A 16,709-nucleotide genomic window follows, 5' to 3' on the forward strand; every position below is an offset into this window, starting at 1 on the left:
TCTGCTATCTTAGCCTTTCTGGCTATGTGAATTTTAAATGCCCTACTGAGCCTGACCTGGAGGAATTCCAAGGACACCTGGACAGCAGTTGAAGCTGGCGACAATTTGTGATGCCTAATTTATAGGGTCACAAGAGCAGAAGGCAACGGTCAGAACCGCAGGTTAAAATGTCTATTATAGGGGCATCTGTAAACACAGCCTAAGATATAAAGATTGCCCTGAGCAGCAAGATTTTAACAGAACAAAGGATTATCTAAAGAGTGGTAAATGGGCCCCAACTTGGAGAACTGGTCAGGGTAATTTAGGGATAATTTATCATGCTGTTGACATGACAACCTATGTAAATGATACTCCAGGTGATCATGCAACTTAAGAATTTCTGACCTAGTACTGTATTGTATTTTACCTATAAAAGAAGGATCAGTTCATGTTCATTCTCCTGGGTCCAAATGGGTTTTGTCAGTCAAGGCGTTTCAACTGATAGTGGATCGCTGGGGGCCTTCTGTTTCTAGACCTGCTGATGACTTCTTGCAATGCGAAGGTTCCTCAATTCTTCAGTCGCAGAAGAAACACAAAGTCCTTGGGGTATCGATGCTCTTGTCCAGGACTGGCCAGAGGACAAGTTGCTGTATGCCTTTCCCCTGTGGCCCATGTTGGGCAGAACAGTTCATAGGGTCGAGGGTCAGAGTCTTCCTCCCTTGCAGTTACTGGTTTTGGATTTCTTGACGGGCCCTACGTTTCAGCTGATGCATAGATTTCATTGTGGTTACTGACCTTGAAAACGGTGACTTTGGTGGCATTAATTTCTGCGCTTAGAATATACAAACTGCAGGCCTTGTCTTGCCGGGAGCCATTCCTTTGGGTGACTCCAGGGGCAATACAGCTTCATACTGTTCCTTCTTTTTTGCCAAATGTGGTCTTAGATTTTCACTTGAATCAGTCCATTTCCCTGCCGTCTCTGGATAGGGAAAGAGATGCAGAGGAATATCACCTGTTGCTTCCCTTGGATGTCAAGAGACATGTCGTGAGGTATCTGGAGGTTTCAAACCTTTTTGAAAGACAGATCGTCTGTTTGTCCTTCAAGATGAAGGTAAATGGGGCAAGCCGGCTTCGCAGACTACATTAGCTCGCTGGATTAAGGAGGTAGTCTGCTGCCTATGTGGCTGCGAAAAAGCTGTTGCCTACTCAGGTTAGTGCTCATTCCCCTAAGGCTCTGGCAGTGTCACGAGTGGAGGTTAGATTGTTGTCTCCCATTGACATTTGCCGAGCTGGTACATTGTCCTCCTAACATGCATTTTCCAGGTATTATTGTCTGGATTTGCAGGCCCATGAGGACACAGCCTTTGCACATGTGGTTTTGACTGGACCGTGGGCAGCCGCACACCCTGTTTGGGAGTAGCTTGGGTACATCCCGCTGGTCCTGAATCCATCTGTCTGGGTGCTAGGAAATGAGAAATTACTACTTACCTGATAATTTTCTCTTCCTTAATCCAGACAGATGGATTCAGCTTCCCGCCCTTGGCTGTCAAATGATTGTGTTTATAGTCCTCCTACATGGCTACATGTTCCAGGGGTTACTGGTAAGTGTTAGCCCAGTCCCTAGATTAGTGTTCATACATTCTTTGCCTGAGTTCAGTGTTTCCTGTTGGATTAGTTCTGAAATGGTTATCTGTTTTTAATCAAGTTTTTGCTAGTCTGTCTAGCTGGCTTTTGAAGAGAGCACTGGCTGGCTGATGTCACTGCAAGAGTGACATCAGTGTGCTCCAGTTCCATCGGCTGGTAGAGGTGCATAACTCACTGGTCCTGAATCCATCTGTCTGGATTAAGGAAAAGGAAATTATCAGGCAAGTAGTAACTTCTCATTGGGCATTTATCTGGCTAAATTCTAGCCGGCTAATAATATAGCCTGTTAAGTTAGGGACATTCCGAGGACATAACTGGGAGGAGTTGAGTTAGCAGACTAACTCTAATATTCAGAGTTTGTCAGATAACTTAGCTGGCTAAGCTGGTTGAACTATTGAACATATCTCCAAAGATAGTCGAATAAGTTTATCTGTCTTACTTTGCTATCCAGTCTGTGTCTGAATATGGATCACTAAGTTTCTAGATGATGATTCTTCAGATTACTGTGCCTTTCTGTCAGCTTTTGCGCCCAGTAGCATAGTTCCTGGGTCCTCCAGAGCAGTGGTCCCCAACCCTGTCCTGGGGGCCCACCAGCCAGTTGGGTTTTCAGGATATCCACAATGAATATGCATGAGAGACAATGTGCATGTTATGGAGGCAGTGCATGCACATTTTCTCTCATGCATATTCATTGTGGATATCCTGAAAACCCGACTGGCTGGTTGGGCCCCCAGGACAGGGTTGGGGACCACTGCTCCAGAGGATCAAGTTGTTCATAAAGTACGCTTATTTTGGCATTTTAACAAAACATCACCTCAAAAGTTAGTTTCCCTTGATTTTGTATAGAAAAGTAGTCTTCTATTCAATTTTTGATAGATATTTATAGATTCAACATGCTTACTTTTATTTATATGCTTAATAGATTATGGTACACATCGTGGGGAATGCTTAAAGATATAGCAAGGAGGACAGAAGAACGCAGAAATCTTAAATGCATTCTTTTGCTCAGTATTGACAGAAGAAGGGAAACTTATTAAAGAAAAAAGGAAATAGTGTGAATGATTGTGAAATAATGGCAAAAGCCATTTTCAGCAGAGGAAGTACTTCAAGTACATATTACTAATGAGGGTAGATGGGATACTGAAAGCACTCCCAAAAGTGCTGACTGCACGCCTCTTAGTTCTGTTTAAATTGTCTTTGGAGCAAAAAGAGGTTCTGGGAAACTGGAGGAAATGAGATGTAGTCCCACTCCACAAGAGTGAAAATAAGGAGGCAGGCAACTAAAGATCCATCAGTCTCTTTGGTAGTGGTAAAGCTAAACAAGTAGATTATATGGTGTGACCATAGAGCTCTATGTCCAGGAGGGGATACAGACTGACCCAGTTCAGAATTTACCCTATTACATGTGTAGCCTCCTGATTGGGGTAAATAAAATAATGGAAGGGGATTCCCTGTTCATTAAGGGTCATCCCTTTGAAATTTGTTTGGTGGGATCTTAGATTTGTCATGCAAACGGTGACTTGGACCTGTATAATGACAGTATGAGTATCCAACAACCACTCTCTTCTTTGACTGGACTTCTTAGACTCCCTTCAACTCCCCGGCAAGAACTCTGACACCAAGCCCTACCCCAGTTCTGGCTCAATAAGGATGAATTACTCCATGTTTCAAACAGTTAACTTTATTTTTTTGGCTAAACCAGCAAGCAACAATTTACATGGATGTGAAGTAGGTTACATTTTAAATCACTGAATATAACAGAATTTCAAGGGCTTCCACAGTCAAAATCACATACATAAGAAATTACATCTGGAAAGTAATTACATTCCTCCACCTTCGTCTCCTTTTCCCACGCAATTACTTTTCCTTGGAACAACCATAAGAGTTAGTCTAAATTCTCAAATTCCTCTTAAGTTATATCTAAAGCCCAGCCCTGGTTAAGGAATGGGGGTCTCCTTTTAGCATACCCATATCAATTTTCAAATCCAGAGAGGCCCAAATGCAGCTTCCCATTAACATGATTTACTCATGCCCCTCTAGTTCTTAACTTTCCCTCCAGACTCCAAACTACTGTCTCCCAGTGCAAATTCCCCAGGCACTCAAGTAATACTTTTTAGTTCCCTGGCATCTTTCCCTCTGAAGGAAAGTTGGGCTTTTCTTCAGTTCACTTCCTGGTCCTTTCTCACTTCCACTTCCACTTCCTGCTTAGTTCTTTAGGAGGAGAAAAAGAAATCTCTCCCACTTCATAGTCTCTGCCATCTCCCTTTAAGGGGAAGAGCTCCCACAGCCCACTCCCACTGGGAGGACCCCTGGGCCCACCAGGCCACAGGTTAGCTACTCCAGCAGGTGACATTCCTGGAGGTACGTTTTACCCACCCTACTCTGGAAAGGGTTGAAACATAAGAAAATAAAAATTGCTATACAGGGACAGACCAAGCCCGGTATCCTGTCTCCAACAGTGGCCAATCCAGGTGACGAGTACCTAGCAAGGTCACAAACAATAAATAGATCCCTTATTGCCATCCCTTGTCAATAAGTAGTGGCTTTTCCCAAGTGCACCTGGCCAATAAGTTTATGGACTTCTCCTCCAGAAACTTATCCACACCTTTCTTTAAATCCAGCTACACTAACTACCTTAATTACATCATCATCCAGCATGAATTCCAGAACTTAATGGTACCTTAAATAAAAAAGAATTTTTTCCTATATGTTTTAAATGTGCTACTTGCAAACTTCATAGTGTCTGCTAGTCTTTGTATTTTTGGAAATAGTAAATAACTGATTCACATTTATTAGTTCTAATCTACCCATAATTTTGTAGACCTCTATCATCTCCCCCCTCAGCCTTCTCCTTCTCCAAGCTGAACAACCCTAATCTCTTTTAGCCTTTCTTCATAGGGGAGCTGTTCCATCCCTATTATTTTGGTTGCCCTTCTCTGTATTTTATCCAGTTCTACTATATCTGTTTTGAGATGTGGTGGTCAGAATTGCTCACAGTATTCTAGGTACAGTCTCATATTGGAACCAAAGGCTAAAAATCCACCACTTTTATACCTCCCTCTACATTTGGCCAATCCACAATTTAAGGGAAGACACACCATTTTACCCTCACATCCCATTAACACAATAATGCATAGTGCTCACACCTCTAAAATGCCATCTAGTAGACATCTGTTATTACATGCACCAAAATCTTTAACATTTTTACAAACTAGGCAACCATGATGACCCCTGGGTCTCCCCCATCCAGAGCCTCTTGTACAGCTACTAACTCAAAAAGCATGCACCATATTTGGGAGGTCTCCCAACACATGTATGGATATGTAGTCTTGCTGATAGGGAACGCAATAGCATAGCTTTCCGGGTAGTTGTGAATGAATGCTCATGGTGATAGGTGCCAGATCTCGGCCTTCATTTCAACTTAACCAGAAGTACAAAGGATCAGGAGGAAAATGCTGGGCCAAAAATATATTAAAAAAAAAAAACTGATCACTTATAGCAAAGGTAATTTTCAAAAGCAATTTACCCAGGTAGACTGTCTGAAAATTATTCACCCTGTATGCCAGGAGTGTGCAAAATGTGGCTGTTGGCCTCCTGCCAAGGATAGAAGGAGAGGGGCTGGAGCAGGGAGCACATACAACAGGACAGAGCCGAGAAGACCCTCCAGGTCCTCCTCTCTTGTCCACACAGTGCTGTTGGTTGCAGACAGAAGGGAGGGGCTGGAGCAGGGGCAAAACCCAGCAGTCTGGACTGATCCTTGGTACTACAGGAACGAAAATTATCAGGTAAGAACTAATTTTCCTTTCGCTCTTCTCCCCTACTCTTCCCCATCTCCTATCTGCAACCATCAGCACTGGAGGACAAGAGAGGAGGGGGAAAGGTTTGAGCTAACAGGATAACAGAGAAGAGCAAGGCAGTGCCATCCTGTCCACCCTCCACTCCACCTGCTGCCAGCAGATCACTGTGCGCCCAGAAATTGACATCAGAATGGAGATCAGAGTCAGTCAGAGCTTGTCAAGCTAGAATGATTGGCTGGAAGAGAAAGGGGATAGATAGTGAAAGAGAAGAAGGGGAAAAGTTGTGAATGCTTGGGGGGGGGGAGGGTGAGAAGTGATGAATGTTGGGGGAGGTGAGGGATGTGAATACTTAGTGAAAGAGTAAATGCTTGGAAGATGGGATGAATGCTTCTGGGAGAAATAATGTAAAAAAGTGTGACTGTTGTGAGATTTGAAGGGGATGAATGCTGAAAGGAGGTGAGGAAGGGTTTGAATGCTAGGGGAAGTGGGTTGGAGGAAATGCTGTTGGAGAGGTGAGGAGATGTTGAATGTCAGCTTCTTCCCTGTCTCTTTGAAGTCAGCAATGCCAATTGAGCTGCCTGGCACCTTATTCCTCTCCAAGGTCCCCACTGCCACATGTTCTACAACAGGTGAATGAGGGTATCAGTGCTAGGGTGGGAGGGATAGGGGGCTGGGATAGGAGATTGCATGAGCGCCGTGTGGAGGAGGTGGCATTATATGTAAAATAGTGTGGTGGAAATGGAGAGGGTGTGAGAGAGCTAGGGAAATGGGGTCCAAAAGAAATGGGGAAGAGGCAGTAGAGGAATGTGAGAAAGCCATAGGGGGAGGGTGGATGTGAAGGGAAACCAGAGGTGGTGATTGGGGGAGGGAGCACTGAAAGAGCCAGAAATGATTTTAAGGGTGGGGGTATAGCAGTAGTGATTAGGGTGTGTGTGAAAGAGAGCCAGAGGTGGGGCAGGTGTAACAAAACCAGAGGTGGTGAAAAGGGGAAGGGTGGGTGACAGCCAGATATGGTGAGGGGACTGAGTGGTAGGTAATAGAGCCAGAAGTAGTGATGGAGGGGGAGAGAGGATAAAATGAGAATCAGAAGTACGATGGGGTTGAAGGACTAAGAGTTAGCCAGAGATGCTGATTTGGAGAGACACTTGGAGGGATGAAGGGCAAGAGTGTGGTGAGTGCAGGTCTAGTTCTTTCATTAGATGAATTATACAGTCACCTAGAACACCAAGATTTTGGAAGGTGATTAAAACCCTAGACGCCTACAGATTTCATCTACCTTTAAGGCATGACAGCTCAAATGAGAAGAGCATGTAAGCTGGATGGATGTGGGAGGTGGAGACAGAGAGGAAGCTGGGTGGATGGGGGAATTGCAGAGAGAGGGTGCTGGGTGGGTTTGGTGGAGGTTCTGGGCATGTAGGGGATAGAGAGAGAGGATGCTGAGCACTACAAAAGGTGTAAAAATATTGGGGTGATGCAGGTTTGCTGAGCAAGGAATGAAGAGGAATATGCTTGGGGGGAGAAGTAGAGAAGAGAGATGCTGGACAGAGGGACAGAAGGAAGGGTGCTAGGTATTGTGGATGGGGGAGCAAAGGGAGCATGATTCAGAACTTGGCAGAGGGTAAAAAGAGAGAAATAGATGAATGCTGAATGGCGCAAGAGAGGGTGATGCCATGCCAGGGCTGCCGCCAATAGCAGATGTGTAAGGAGGAAGACACAAGATTGACGGTTTGCCTAGGGCGCCTAATACCCTTGCACTGGCCCTGGGTGGGTGTGTGAAAATTAGAAAGGGTGATGGTAGAGGATGTATGAGAGAGCCAGATGGGATACTGGAGGATAGGATGGAAGGTGGAGGCAGGGAAATAGAGAGGGGGTCAGGGGGAACATGCTGGTGCTGAGCAGAAAGTGTGGGGGGGGGGGGGGGAACATAACACAAGAAGTGAGAAGTGCTGCCAGGTTCCCATTTTTGTTCTTGTAGGGCATGAGGGATGTGGTGATGGGGCTATTGGAGAGAAACTGGTGGGGACAGAGTGGGGGAACTGAGAGAGAGGGAGATACTGGGCAGAGACTGGTGGGGAAGAATGGGAGGATTGAGACAGAGACTGGTGGGTAAGAGTGGGAGGACTGAGGGAGAGATAGCTGGGGGATTCAGAAAGCAAGACAGCAGGGTGGGAGATTTGAGGGAGAATAGTGGGGATAGTGTAGAAGGATTTAGTGAAAGAGATTAAGGAGAGGATGGAGGAATTGAGAGAGACTGTCGAGGACAGAGTGTGTGAATAGAGACTGGAGGGGACAGGGTGGAGATTGAGAGAGACTGGTGGGAGGATTGATAGGAACTGATAGGAACAGGATGAGAGACTGAGAGAGACTGGGGAGGATTGAAAGAGACTGGGGAGAGGGTGGAAGAATTGAGACTAGTGGGGATAGTGTGGGTGAACAGAGACTGGAGGGGACAATGGAGATTGAGAGACTAGTGTGAGGATTGATTGGGAATGCTGAGAACAGGATGAAGGGGTTGGGAGAGATTGGTGGGGAAATGGTAGCAGGACTGAGATACTGAGGCTGGTGGGAAGAAAATGGGATTGAGAAAGAGGGACTGGTGGGAGAATTAAGACTGGGAACAAAGTAGAAGGATTGAGAGAGACTATTGAGCTAGGATGAGGGAACTGAAAGAAAGATAGAGGTTGGTGGGAAGATTGCGTGACCACTGCTAGAGACAGGGAGGAGGGGATTGAGAAAGAGGGATAAGGTGGGGATGAGGAAGAGATGTTGGTGAAGCCACCTATTAGGCTCCTATTCCTCAAAGGAGATCCCTCCCATCTCTTGAAAATGTGAGGCTCTTTGTTACTGTGTATACTGGTTCTTTGGCCCTTAGTACATGAAAAGTTGACCACTCTAGCTGTATGCAGATAAAAGAATACATGCACATCAACAAAGCACATACTTTTACATGTAGGAAGAGTAGAAGGGATCAGATGTAGGTTGAGGTCAGGGGAGGCCATAACATGCATAGCTTTGCATTTCTTAAACCATGCATGCTGGTGGGTTTTTTTCCTGGAAAAAAAAACAAACCTAAAAACTACATCTACAGAAAAATCAGGTGCAATTCTGTGGGTATTTTTTTTCCCAGGCAGTTTTCAAAGTAAAAGTATATGCAAGCTTTCCCTTTGAGACTTGGTGCAGAGTGCACCGGGAAAATTACCTACAGACTTTCCAACTGTGTGCATGATTCTGAAAATTATCCCCCTCTGTGTTAAGAATCAGGCTATGATAATTTTGTCTACCAGCATTCTGGAATCCTTGGTTGTGATGCAAGTATGTTTTTGAATGGAAAAAAATCTTTACTTTTTATTAAGGTACATAGTTCTTGTTATTTATTGATTTATTTATTCAATGTTGTAATCTTCTTTGAAGGGGGTTCATTAGATTTTATAAAAGTGGAACGTAAATGTATTTGATACACAGCAACAAATCAAATACAATCAAAAAAGTTGTGAAATAGGAAATATGAGTCCACAGAATGGAAATTTAATGGCAAAATAATGTTCCAAACTTAAATACAAGTGCTAGAGGTCCCATGTTTCACATAAACTACATCGAGAGTGACAAATATCTGAAACACATAACAAAGGACAAATCAATACAGGCAACATAGCACTAAAATGTGTACAACTTAAATCAAATCTAGTATCAATGCAAATTGGTAACTTTATATTAAAAAAAAAAAAAAAAAATACATGCATAAAGAAAAAGAAATCCCAAACCCATAACAATATATTGAAACATATTTCAGCAAGTATACTAGTAATAGAGAGGAAAATATCTTACCAATTATTTTAGGAAAAAGTAAATACAAGATGTTTAAAATGTCTATTCAATCTTGTAGTATGTATATCCAAAACATTCCCTTCAACTTTTAAATAGCCATCTGAGATAAATGGTGCCAAAGGAGATCATGTATTACAAAATAACCAATTGAAATTTCAGAGGGAAAGACTCTCAAGACCAGTTTTCAAAAACAGACAATGAAAAATTAGTCAATGATGTACAGTGCTCAGCAATATAAAACACAATGAAAATTTGTAAGAATGCTGAAGAATCATGTGGTATGTCAACTATCAATCAAAGCCAAAGTGCACGGTGTAAGCTATAAGAGTTAAAAACAACAAAAAAAAACCAGAGCATTCAGTTTCCTGGTTCAAGCCAAAAGGTCATAATGTATTTAACATATAAATCCAACATTCACGCTGGAAGAGAAAACAAGAGAAATCTCTGTGAAGAGGATTTGCAATGTTCAATAACAAAAAAACAAAGATCAGAAACAATGTTGTGCTGAAAAATGCAATGGCAGTACTTGAAAATCCTCATTTTTATCAGGCGAAGGATTTTCCCCACACAGAGCAGTGGACATGGGCACTGGATAACATAAATAATACCGCTAGAGGAACAATCCGATGAAAAACATAGGATACATTTATGTTGAGAAATAGGAATTACAAAGCATATGATTGGACATCAGCTCAAGTAAAGATTTAATTCCTGAAGCAATTGGGCGGCCTGGCAGATTGACAAGAAACATGAATTTGGGCAAGATATAAAATACCGGTATCCAAGGACAAGGCTCCATTAGGAAGTTGGCATCTCAAGAAGTAAAAAAAAAAAAAAGATTGTCAAATGCTAGTTGTACCAATGGAAAAATCAATTTCTGTAAATCAGTAGTAGGATCACATGATAAAGGAAGATAAAAAGATTGATAGGATAGTTGTTTTCAACTATGAGGATGGATGGAATTTTAATCTGGGGGTATTTGTGGGACTCGTCAGGCAGGTTTTTTTTGTGATTTTAGTATGTATTGTTTTTTATTATTTATGTAACTTAGTGAACCTCTTTTATTGTATTTTATTGGCTTTGCAGTATAAACATTTTCTAAAATAAGTAGCATGCCCAATCAAGAATCACAATACAAACACCTTTATCTGTGGGTTTTGTAATAGAGGGAGCAGGCAACAATGCTGATAAAGCAGCCTGATCTTGCCTAGGCAAATTTTGATAGGGGCATCTAGATTCAGATCTGGACAAATCAGAGGTCCAATCTGCTGTAAGAAGTGGATCAGCAGAACCTGGTGGGTCCAGTGAGTCTTGTGTGAAACCACAGAATTATCTCCAGAGTTTGGATGGGTAGAGAAAAAATATTTAATTTTTAAGGCCCAGAAAAAACCACATTGGATTTATCAGACAAACAAATAAATAAATGTTACATTATGTCCTCAGGAAATTGAATGGTCAGCTGGAGGTATCACATGATTCTTTGGTGTTCTTACAAATTTGTCATTTTGTTTTATATTGCTGTGCACTGTATATCATTGACTTTGTTTTTTCATTCTTACTTTGTTTTTGAAAGCTGGCCTTGTTTGAGAATTTTTTTCTCTCTGACATTTCAATTGCTTATTCTGTAGCACATGACCTCTTTTGGCACTGTTTATCTCAGTCAGCTATTTAAGAGTTGACTGGAATGTTTTGCATATACATGCTGCTAGATTAAATAGATATTTTATACGTCTTGTTTTTTCTGTTTCCTTAAATTATTGGTAAGATATTTTCCTCTCTCTGTATTATTGGTGCACATGTTGAAATATGTTTTAGTATATTATGGCTTTAAGATTTGTTTTCTTTATACATGAAATTTTTTTTTTAAATATAAAGTTACCAATTTACATTGATACTAGATTTGATTTAAGTTGTACACATTTTAATGCTGTGTTGCCTGTATTGATTTGCCCTTTATTGTTTATATGTTTTAGATGTTTGTGCCTCCTGACGCAGCTTATTTGAAATACAGTCCATGTTGGGGGAACTCTAGACCTTGCATTTAAGAGTTTGGAGCATTTTAGCATCATTTCATTTCTATTCTGTGGACTCATAGTTGGACAATCAGTTATTTCCTATTTCACTCCGATTTTGATTGAATTACATGTATTTCACAGAACTCTGGGATACCATTATTTATGGAATGACGGTGCCTGAGAATACTGAAGTACAATTGATGGGGTGTCTATAACATTTTCTTGATCTTGTGCTTTTATAATTAGAATGCTCCTCTAACAATATACTATAACAATATACTATATAATTTTTTATACAAGTATGATGTATGTTATGTTGATAACTGGCCTGTGGGATAGGCATGGAGATTTCTTTAGAGTGGTTTGTCCATTAAAATAATCTATGCAGCTTAGTGATAATTACCACAAGAGATTCCTTTGCTTTAAAAGGGGGTTTACTGTATATTGGGAAAATTCACTTTAAATGGGATAACATCCATAGAAACATAGAAATGACGGCAGAAGAAGACCAAACGGCCCATCCAGTCTGCCCAGCAAGCTACGCAGTTTATCCATTTTTTTTTAATCTTCCCCCCCACCCCTTTTTTTCTCCCCCTCCCCCGTCACTATTGGCTTCCAGCACCCTCCGGCCTCAATTCCCTTCCACCCCTCCACCAATGCAGAGAGCAGTGCCGTATCCGCATCCTAATGAACATCCAGCTCAATCAGGGGTAGCAACCGCCGCAACAAACGGCCACACCCCTGCCCCATACTCTTACCCACCTCTGTTTTGCTTGTTTGTTTTTTTGTTTTGGTTTTTTTGTTTTTTTGGAGATGGCAGCCCTCCAACCTTCCGCTCCGTGAAGGTGGAACACAAACCACTGGCATCCCGCTCCGTGAATGCCTCTGTGGCTACTGCCGCTCCGTGCAGTATTTTGCTGCCTGAAGGTGGAACACCAACCACTGGCCACTGGCATCCCGCTCCGTGAATGCCTCTGTGGCTACTGCCGCTCCGTGCAGTGTTTTGCTGCCTGAAGGTGGAACAACTACTCGCCACTGGCATCCCGCTCCGTGAATGCCTCTGTGGCTACTGCCGCTCCGTGCAGTGTTTTAACACCTCCTCTATATTTATGCCCACTAGACTTGATGGATCCATGGTGTTTATCCCACGCCCCTTTGAAGTCTTTCACAGTTTTAGACTTCACCACTTCCTCCGGAAGGGCATTCCAGGCATCCACCACCCTTTCCGTGAAGAAATACTTCCTGACATTGGTTCTTAGTCTTCCTCTGGTTCTGCTGATTTTTTTCCGTCTGAAAAGGTTTGTCGTTGTATTTGGATCATTAAAGTTTTTCAAGTATCTGAAAGTCTGAATCATATCACCCCTGCTCCTCCTTTCCTCCAGGGTGTACATATTTAGATTCTTCAATCTCTCTTCAATCTCTCCTCGTACGTCATCGTACGTCATCTCAATCTTCAATCTCTCCTCGTACGTCATCCATAATCATAATCATCCATAATCTTTTTTTTTTTTCCCCTTAGGAAAAGGAGAAATTGAAGCCATAGTGGTACCAGTTTGCCTAGCATTCTTTTTTGCTACTCTTTTTGGTGTTTTAGGCTGCTTTTACAAGCGGGACCTGTAAGTAAATAGATCTATTGCTATAATATTGAGAAGCTGCATGTGCTAGAGTGAAAGTTCAGATTAAAAGATGTGTATTTCATTTTGAACGTTACCACACTACTTCATTTTTCATTTTATAAATGGAGTAGATTTTAAGTTTGTACATAATGCATGACCCATGACTTCCTTGTATCTCTCTGCCTGTTTACATACAGTATGCTGTTGTCCTCTCTTAAGAGCTTGTAATTTATGTTTATAAACGAAATCTAACACACTGAGATGCAGCTCTTTACAAACCGATAACATTTTAGCCAGGGCTGGTACAAGGGTATTAGGTGCCCTAGGTGAACTTCACAGCTTTACCCCCCAACCTTCTCCCAACAGCATTCTCCAAACACAATTAAGTTATATTCAAAATATAGTCTTCAGATGTATATTATACCACAAGATATATATATAATATTTACAAGCACTGCTGTGGTGCCAACCAGAAAACCTTGCAAAAAAGACTCTTGGAATCCATATTGCTTTAAGCTTATTGTAACACATGCTGGCTATGGGCTTGGCCCTCAGAAAGCCATGAGTAAACTGAATTAAAATATAGTAAACCTCCCATGCCAAAGCAGTACTAACTGCAAGCACTCAAACAGCAACAACTCTACCTATGAAAAAGCAACACTACAAAAAAACCAGCAATCCCTAAACACCGATACACCTGTTAGGAAAACAGAAATCGCCTAGCTGCTATAGATCTCTACAAAGAAACTATATGCTAGCAGATCACATGCAAAACACAGACAGATCCTCACCAAAAACAGAATAAAGAGACCTTAAAGTCTAAATAGAAATAAGCAGACTTACACACTTACTCAGTTGAAGCAAAGGTTACCGCCAAAGGGGCGGATTTTAAGAGCCCTGCTCGCGTAAATCCGCCCAAAGCCGGGCGGATTTACGCGAGCAGGGCTCTGCGCGCCGGGAAGCCTATTTTACATAGGCCTACCGGCGCGCGCAGAGCCCCGGGACTCGCGTAAGTCCCGGGGTTTTCGGAGGGGGGCGTGTCGGGGGGGCGTGTTGGGGGCGGGCCCGAACCGCGCGGCGTTTTCGGGGCGTGTCGGGAGCGTTCCGGGGGCGGGTCCGGGGGCGTGGCTACGGCCCGGGGCAGCCCGGGGGCGTGGCCGCGCCCTCCGGACCCGCCCCCAGGTCGCGGCCCGGCGCGCAGGAGGCCCGCTGACGCGCGGGGATTTACGCCTCCCTCTGGGAGGCGTAAATCCCCCAACAAAGGTAAGGGGGGGGGTTTAGACAGGGCCGGGCGGGTGGGTTAGGTAGGGGAAGGTGAGGGGAGGGCAAAGGAAAGTTCCCTCCGAGGCCGCTCCGATTTCGGAGCGGCCTTGGAGGGAACGGGGGTAGGCTGCGCGGCTCGGCGCGCGCCGGCTATACAAAATCCATAGCCTTGCGCGCGCCGATCCAGGTTTTTAGCAGATACGCGCGGCTCCGCACGTATCTACTAAAATCCAGCGTACTTTTGTTTGCGCCTGGAGCGCAAACAAAAGTAGGCTATTCGCGCTCCTTTTAAAATCCGCCCCAAAGTGCATAAACAGTATTGTATATGCAGAAAAATTCAGAGGGCAGAGCAGTATTTGGAGTACAGGGTTAGGGACAAGGTTTGAACATGTGGGCTTCATCCATCTCTAAAACGAGGGGCTAGCAAAGAAAGGAGCCAAGTAGAGAGAGGGAAGAGTGGAGTTGCATCTATTGCTCATTTGCGAGCAGTATAATAGACTATGTAGTGAATAATACCATGCCCAGGTTTCTTCATAGATGTGAAACCTGAAATATAAACTGGATTACCAGGTATGTCCCTGTAGATGTAATTAAATTGTATCATAAGAGCATATAACATCTTGGGGAACAGAAACGCCTGCTAAAAGTCCTCTGCGTTCACCTGTTTGGGACCTCATTTAAATGCTGTATTGCTTGTGACGAGTTTACCAATTTTGCCTTCACCAAGCTACCACAGTAAAGAAATGTGTTTGTATTTTCTTTTCTTCTATAGAATTAAAAAGTATATTTGGCCTAATGTACCAGACCCCTCAAAAAGTAACATAGCACAGTGGTCCCCTCAAACTCCAACGCGGGTAAGACATTTATTTTCTTCTATTTGCTTTCTAATAGTAGTACAAGCATATGAAATGCCTAATCTTGATTCACTCCTGGAGCCCTCCTGTATGTGGTATAGTATTTTCTGCATTGGAACAAAGTGCGCTAAGTAATTGATGCACAACGAGGATCAGTTTTATCCAAAAATGCACTATTCATCCTGAGCTAGGGATGTATTGAGTGGGGAAAGAAACAATTTTCCAAGACGTTACAGGCATAAGTGTAACAAACTACTGTAGCAGTTTTTAAAAAGCCATTGAAATGCACTTATGCAGAGAATCCTATGGTCAATTCAATGGCAATTTTCAAAGGCCCACTTATTTGGGTTAAGTGCATTTACACATGTAAAACACAATTTTAAGCATGTAAATGCTTTCTAAAATCCAGCTGTTACAGCACACTAGTACAGATGTGAGCATAGGTCTTCTCTTATGCTCTTTAATTATTTTATTTACAACATAAAAGAAATGAATTTGCAAATGGGTTTCACATATAAAAATAGCTGGTATGCATGTAAGTAACATTTATGTGCATATATGCTAATTTATAAACCTCAATAGTACATTCATACTTGTAGCCTGGCACATAACCTTACCCGGAATGCCCCTTTTTACCTCCTGGTAGAGTATATTTCAGAAGTACACATAAAAATTAGTGTGGTTTTTTTTGGTTTTTTTTTTAGGGGTTTTTATTTGTATTAAAGCCAATCACATTAGAAGCATATAACTGTTGCACCTAATAAACCAGTGACATGAAGCCATAAACACCTTCAGTACAATTTTCTTTGACAACTGCTCCCAAACCCCCTCCCCCCCCACCACCCCCCAGTCATGTTACCAAATCTTGGGAATCCTTGCAAACTTCAAATGGTCTCCATATTTTATGGAAGGTTGTCAGTCTATCTTTTCTAATAATCACAAGGCTTTCCATGTTATAAAGTTCACAGTTTATGGATTTATCCTTGAGGAATTTATCCAAACCTTTTTTTAACCCAGTTACACTAACTGCTGTAACCACATCCCCTGGCAATGCATTCCAGAGCTTAACTATGCGCAGAGTGAAAGAATTTTCTTCGAATTGTTTTACATGAGCTACTTGCTAACTTCATGGAGTGCCGTCTAGTCTTTCTATTATCTGAGAGAGTAAATAACTGATTTACAGTAGATTGGGATCTGAAAATATTTGTATTTAATTTTCCAGTACAGGATCCAGCAACACAGACTAATACGCTTATATTGCAATTGCTAATTGCAGCCAGTTGATCACTGGAGAGAGATCAATAGCCTCGGACTTTCTAATCCCTTTTTGACGTATATGAGACTAGGCGGCACTCCATGAAGTTAGCAAGTAGCTCATGTAAAACAATTCGAAGAAAATTCTTTTTCACTCGGCGCATAGTTAAGCTCTGGAATTCATTGCCAGAGAATGTGGTTACAGCAGTTATTTATTTATTTATTTATTTAAAAATTTTTATATACCGTTTTATAAAAGAGATTTTTGTCAAAACGGTTTACATAATGGAAATAAAATTAATCAAAGAGTCAAAATTAAAAATAAGTTAAAATATACAAAAATTAGTCAATAGCTAAGAAATTAGCTTAAAAAATAAATCAAATTAATTACTTAAAAACAAAATAATAAAAAATATGTTGCCATGGATTTCATGTTAGGGGAAGGAAGGAAAGGAGGGGGGG

The 16,709-nt window shown here is 42.2% G+C and overlaps 1 protein-coding gene across 9 annotated transcripts in view; it reads left to right on the plus strand.

The window, feature by feature from the left end:
• Positions 1-16,709, plus strand: part of IL6ST (interleukin 6 signal transducer) — a 247,773-nt gene that overhangs the window by 218,189 nt on the left and 12,875 nt on the right. For all 9 annotated transcript variants that reach the window (XM_029576964.1, XM_029576954.1, XM_029576992.1 and 6 more), the window contains 2 exons: positions 12,780-12,876; positions 14,912-14,993. In XM_029576964.1, coding sequence (XP_029432824.1) covers positions 12,780-12,876; positions 14,912-14,993 — 179 coding nt within the window. The remainder of the gene's footprint in view (positions 1-12,779; positions 12,877-14,911; positions 14,994-16,709) is intronic.

Source organism: Rhinatrema bivittatum, chromosome 1 (genome assembly GCF_901001135.1).
Source record: "Rhinatrema bivittatum chromosome 1, aRhiBiv1.1, whole genome shotgun sequence".
Taxonomy (NCBI): domain Eukaryota; kingdom Metazoa; phylum Chordata; class Amphibia; order Gymnophiona; family Rhinatrematidae; genus Rhinatrema; species Rhinatrema bivittatum.